Raw genomic sequence first — 6,329 nt, forward strand, 5'->3', positions numbered from 1 at the left:
GCCAATGGATTCTCTGCGCGGGACTTTTGAAAAGCGCACAACCAATCAGCATGGTTTTGAGGGTATATAAGGGTTGCCTCCTCTTCCCATCCCCTTTTATTCAACTTAGTCGGTTTCCTTCACTGTCCTCCAAATGGCTCGGACCAAGCAGACGGCGCGCAAGTCCACGGGCGGGAAGGCGCCCCGCAAGCAGCTGGCCACCAAGGCCGCCCGCAAGAGCGCGCCGGCCACGGGCGGCGTGAAGAAGCCGCACCGCTACCGGCCCGGCACCGTGGCCCTGCGCGAGATCCGCCGCTACCAGAAGTCCACGGAGCTGCTGATCCGCAAGCTGCCCTTCCAGCGCCTGGTGCGCGAGATCGCGCAGGACTTCAAGACCGACCTGCGCTTCCAGAGCTCGGCCGTCATGGCGCTGCAGGAGGCGTGCGAGGCCTACCTGGTGGGGCTGTTCGAGGACACCAACCTGTGCGCCATCCACGCCAAGCGCGTCACCATCATGCCCAAGGACATCCAGCTGGCGCGCCGCATCCGCGGGGAGCGGGCGTGAGCTCCGTCCTACCCACTTGCACAGGAACCCAAAGGCTCTTTTCAGAGCCGCCTAGAATCTCAATTAGAAGCGCTGTGGGCTAAGGGCTGGGATCTAAACTCAGTTCCCGCCAGCAGCTCATAGCTTGTTGCAAATAAGCGTGAAGTCATTATGCAGAACGCGTCTATAGGCGCAGAATACACACCCTGTGCTGGTGAAATACTAATTAGGTGCTAATCTTAAAGGAACAGCCAGACAATAGGTCCTCCCTTTCCTCCCACAAAGGCCACGCCCCGAAGCCCCTCGGGCAATGCAGGATTTGTGGTTTCGCGCACATTAGCCATGGGGGCTCCCAGCCCGAGGCGACTGGGAAACACCGGCCTCTTCAGCCGCTAAGTAAATCGCTTTGCACTTAAAGTGGAACCCAGGCCCCAGGCCTCACCACAGAACCTGGCTTCCCCGGAACTGACTTCACCCGACTCACAGGCTCTTAAGAGCTACCCATTTATTTAATTTAGTTAAAACAATTTCTATATATTTACATTTTTAATGTGTCTTGAGGTTTTTGAAGTTGATTTGGGACATTGAGGTGGTCTGTTTTCATACGGGACTGGGTGCACTTGCTCAGCTTGTCTACTGGGGGTGACGTGGGACTGCTGGTTTCAAGTTTCCTGTGATGTTCCCAATGCCCCCAGGCCCCTCTGGGGCTGCTTTGTACCCCACAAGTGAGCAGGTCATGTGGGAAAGTTGTCCCAGGTAGGAGCCTGGCTGGCCAGCGGGAAGGGGATGTAAAGGTGAGTTTCCGGTGTCCCCAGGGGTTTAGCAATGGGCTGAGCTGTTTCCCTGTGTTTGAAGACTGGAAGGGGCAGAAATAGTACGTGAAATTCGGAGGATATGGACACTGTGAAAGGTGAGGTTCTTTACCCACAAAGGGTTGGATGCGGGGCTGCATTTTCTGTTGACCCTTCCTTCAGCTTTGTTCCCACGTTTGGTCATTGATCACCGGAAAACATGCTATCGGGACATCTTTGGTCTTTGCTTTAAAAAAATATATTTTTATTGATTTCAGAGAGGAAGGGAGAGGGAGAGAGAGAGAAATAGAAACATCAATGATGAGAGAATCATTGATCAGCTGCCTCCTGCATGCCCCCTATTGGGGATCAATCTCGCAACCAGAGCATGTGCCCCTGACATGAATTGAACCTGGGACCCTGCATTCCACAGACTAATGCTCTTTACACTCAGCAAAACCAGTTAGGGCTTATCTTTGCTTTTTAAAAAATACATATTTTTATTGATTTCTGCAAGGCAGGGAGAGGGAGAGATAGAAACATCAATGATGACAGAGAATCATTGATCGGCTGCCTCCTGCACGCCCCACCCCAGGGACCAAGCCCACAACCTGGGTATGTACCCCAACTAGGAATTGAACCGTGACCTCCTGGTTCCCAGGTGGAGGCTCTACCCCTGAGCTGCAGCGGCTGGGGTGACCTTAGCTTTTTTTAATGTCATTCCCATGACAATGTACAGTTAGAAGTGAGGCAGCTTTGGCTTTCCTGTGAAATATTTATCCTTTATTTGTCCTTTGTCACACAGAATAATGAGGTCATTGTTTATGACAGTTGACAATACGGATTTCTAATGAGTGTATTGGTGGCAGAACGGAAGGCTCTGCCCTGAGGACTTGACAGTCTGGGGGAAAGTAGCAGTTTGGGCAACGCTTGGATCTTGCTAGAAATGTGGTCTCAGACCCACTCAGGCCCCTCAATGAACACGGTCCCCAGTTCTCCTGGGGTGATTCTCATGAATGCATTTTAGGAACCTACTCTTTAAATGGGTGGTTTTGGTCTCATCAAGAAAGTCAGTCTTCTGTGAACCCTCAGCGGGAGTAAGCATTTGCAAATCCCAGCATAGCATAGAGAATAGCTAATTCTATTCCCGGTATAGAATTAGCTATTCTCTGAAGCACCGACCCACAACAACGTGCACCGAAGGCAGTTTGATTTTATTATAGATCTGAGGTCTCGATGCTGACTGCTCATTAGAACTTGGTATATCTTCTTAAATGAGCTGAGAGGAAAAAAAAAAGGCAGGATCGAGGCAGATAGGACGAGCTGCTGTAGCAGATGGTTATACTTGGAAAGTATATGAAAACAGTAGCGTGTTTCAATCACTGCTGCGACCCCAAACTCAGTCTGACCTCGTCCACAGAAGGCACTGAGTCTGACCGTTCATCCTCGCGCTGACTGCACACAGCTGCGTATGCTCTCAAGCACTATTTACTGCAAAATGATCATTTAATTTTAATGAGAGCTGTATCATCTTACTTTCTCTCCCACGGAAACAATTCTGGCCAGTATTTACAATTCATTTCCGTTGTACTGGAGACGTGTCCTTCTGAAGACGTAAGAACTCCCCAGTGTTCCCTCTTGCTTTTAGACATGACCTGTGCCATGTCCCCTGAAATTTATTTTCATTTCTTGTTTAGTAGTTAAACACCCCAACCTTCCTTTGCAGTGAGGTACGGTGCCGGAGTCCATTCACTGTCTTCACTAGCTGAGTTTAAACAGAGACCCCCAAAAGCTAGTAACCTTTGAAGTCCTAGCAAAGGTCAGAACTGCACCACCCAGTTAATCTAGGAACCATCCAGTTAATTTAAGTAATAATAGCTGAAGCATCCCCACCTTAGTTCCCTTAATTCCCATTTATTATTATGTAAATCCTTGCTGATGGGCTAGTCTGCCTGTTAAGGGGGTCACCTGCCTAAGGACTATGCTATGAGTGCATCCCAGATGAATAAAAGCTTGGTGAGACCTAAGCACAGGGAGGAAGTCCTTCGGGACTTGCCCGCCTGGTCCCCCAATATTGCGAAATTATCTCGTGTCTTTTTCTTTCATTTGTTGTGCGGCTCCACTTTCAGATACCGAACCCTACTCCACGCAGAACGTGGAGGGAGTGTTACTCAACAGTACGGCCATTATTTTTGGTCAATGGTATCTTATACCATCCCTCAGGGTTTCAAAAAAAATGGTGGGGGTATTCCCTTCTCCTTCTTTCTTCCTTCAAGACAATCTGAATGTGAGGCTGTAGCTGGTGCCAACATCTTGGTCAGGGCCCATGAAGAATGAGAATGACAGGTGGGAAATCACCTTAATGCAATGGTGGCCTCAGAATCCACTGCCAGGCCGGCCATTTCCAAGGTGATGGAACAGAAAGGGTCACAGACCAATAGAAGTTCCCCGAGTTCCATGACTTAATTGCATCGAATTAATTTTAAATGCACAGCCAGAAACAAGGGGGAAAGAGATTGGGCAAGTTAACACATTTCAGATACATTGTAAACGGGCAGCCAAGTCTCACATCTTTCTCCCTCCCCCTTCCCTCTCCCTTCTCCCTCCCCAGACCGTCTTCTCTGCTGAGACCGTGGACTTGAGAACCGGAGTTGAGGGAAGGGGCCCAGCCGATGGGAGGCTGTGCAGTTGGCCCTGCATCTCTCCCATAGAGCAAACATGTTGGACCAAATAAACTCAACCTGTTAACTACAGTCCAAACATTGAAATTTGCACTCCACACCCTTAGTTAATCCCTTCCTCTTGCTGTCTTCCTTTATCATTTCTCCATCTCCCAGAACTGCCTCCAGGGAACTTGGGATTGTAAGGTTGACTCATGTCGGCTTTTGGCAACGCTACCCCCTTGTGTGATCACCTTACATGTCCAAGCGAGGTGACACGCCCGTCGAGGACACTGCTCTTTTCCTAGTATCTGTCACGTAGGCTCTCAAGAAGTGAACAGTTTCCTAGTTTCTTCACTCAGCACCCCAATTAGGGAAGAATCTGCACCAAGCCCACCTCAGTCCTGTGACCCCGCAGGAGGCCATGAGGCGGGGCTCCTAGCCCAACATTTCGGGTATCTGTGTACTTGTTAGTGTTGAAATTCTGCAGCTGAAACACCATTGTTAATTATCAGCCTGTTAAGGGAAGACTGCAAAAGCCAAAGACATTACCAACAAACAGGCCTTGTTTTTGGCCTGTCTCAGGTCTCCTTCTCATCTCCTTCCTCCTGTAAAACCCATTTGATCTTCCAAGTCTAAGTTGCCTATCACACGGCTAGAGGTTTGAGGTACTCTCCAAGGACCTTTTTTGGTTCCATAGCCTCCGTCCAATTCCTAATATGCCAGAAACCAGCCTTAACCTCACCAGCCCGAACAATAACTTACACAGAGACAGAAAGTACATGACCTCTATATACCCAATTTGCCCCAACATATCTGCAAAGAATTTCCTTAGAGATGAGAACAGTGGCCCACATTACAGCTCTTTACGTGAAGGTGTGGGTGGCTCTGAAAAGAGCCTTTGGGGTCAGGAGTCAGGCCGCTTACTTGCGCGTCTACTTGGAGCTGGTGTACTTGGTGACGGCCTTGGTGCCCTCGGACACGGCGTGCTTGGCCAGCTCGCCGGGCAGCAGCAGGCGCACGGCCGTCTGGATCTCGCGGGACGTGATGGTCGAGCGCTTGTTGTAATGCGCCAGGCGCGACGCCTCGCCCGCGATGCGCTCGAAGATGTCGTTGACGAACGAGTTCATGATGCCCATGGCCTTGGACGAGATGCCGGTGTCGGGGTGCACCTGCTTGAGCACCTTGTACACGTACACCGAGTAGCTCTCCTTGCGGCTGCGCTTGCGCTTCTTGCCGTCCTTCTTCTGCGCCTTGGTCACCGCCTTCTTGGAGCCCTTCTTCGGGGCGGGCGCGGACTTGGCGGGCTCGGGCATGGCGCTCAGGTCTCAGACAGAAAACCAGCAGAGTGAGTGCCGCTCTCAGGCCGGCCTATATTTGTAAGGCTTATATGCAAATAAGGGCTTAATCCCTGTCAATCTCTGATTGGCTGAAATTATCCAATAGAAACCTTCAACGCAATCAAGGGGATTTCAAATCTTACTGCCTGTTAAGGAGGAAGCCGCCCTGTGTGTTTTGTTCCTCCTCCCTTAGGAAAGTTTTCTTATTCATAACATTGCAAACAATTACATAAATGTCTTATCAATCGTATCTATTTATGAATCTTGTCTCTGCCTGGATCTAGATCTAAACAGACAAAGCGTAATATAAATTCATGGCTGTATCTTTTCCAGCCAAATTAGAGACCGGGTTGCTAACGCTAGAAAAGAGCATGTAGATGTTAGCTGCATATTAAATATCTTCCAAATTATGCTGCTGACATTCCCAGTTCGGTCTGCTCAAAGCCGGCAACACTAAAGGTTTTCCAAGTTTCAAAGAACTGTCCCACCTTCACAGCGGTGGGATTTTTCTGTTTCTTGGGGACGGGGTGTGTGAGAGAAATACCAGAGTTTGTTTGAAGGTTAGAAACGATGAAAGAGGGCGCTTGTGTTGCAGAAATCTAATACTTTTCAAGTCAGAAGCTTTTATAAAGGTCGAAACTGCGCAAATTCAAACGCCGAGTTTTTGAGAAGATGGAGAAACCCTGGAACTTTCACTTTTACCTCCTCCCAAGTGTAAATCAGAACAAGGAGATTAAAAACTGTCGAAGAGATTCAACAAAGCCAATTAAGGAAGGCGATCAATACCTAAATACAGGGCGGGTCCAGGGCGGAGAACTAAGTGAGAAGGTAACTGAGCAACTTTCCATTTTTTTAATAGACCCGCTAGCCAATCACAAGGCCCGTTACATTACTTAAATCGCCGCGCGGAATTTGAATATTCGGACCAATCAGGAGGAGTTTGAGGTTATAAATAGGAGCGAGAACAGCAGAGACTTCAGTTGCGAACTGTGTTGGCGATCTGTCCAGATGGCTC

The 6,329-nt window shown here is 49.2% G+C and overlaps 2 protein-coding genes across 2 annotated transcripts; one reads left to right on the forward strand and one right to left on the reverse strand.

Moving 5' to 3' along the window:
- The first annotated feature begins 98 nt into the window (after positions 1-98).
- LOC102435103 (histone H3.1) lies at positions 99-587 on the forward strand. The gene has a single exon (XM_006107664.3). The coding sequence runs from the start codon at positions 134-136 to the stop codon at positions 542-544; it is 411 nt and encodes a 136-aa protein (XP_006107726.1). The 5' UTR covers positions 99-133; the 3' UTR covers positions 545-587.
- Positions 588-4,858: 4,271 nt separating this feature from the next.
- LOC102435413 (histone H2B type 1) lies at positions 4,859-5,290 on the reverse strand. Its single transcript, XM_006107665.3, has one exon. It carries the CDS (start codon positions 5,288-5,290, stop codon positions 4,910-4,912), a length of 381 nt encoding a protein of 126 aa, XP_006107727.1. The 3' UTR covers positions 4,859-4,909.
- Between the last annotated feature and the right edge of the window lie 1,039 nt (positions 5,291-6,329).

The sequence above is a fragment of the Myotis lucifugus genome, unplaced genomic scaffold (assembly GCF_000147115.1).
Source record: "Myotis lucifugus unplaced genomic scaffold, Myoluc2.0 scaffold_1332, whole genome shotgun sequence".
Taxonomy (NCBI): domain Eukaryota; kingdom Metazoa; phylum Chordata; class Mammalia; order Chiroptera; family Vespertilionidae; genus Myotis; species Myotis lucifugus.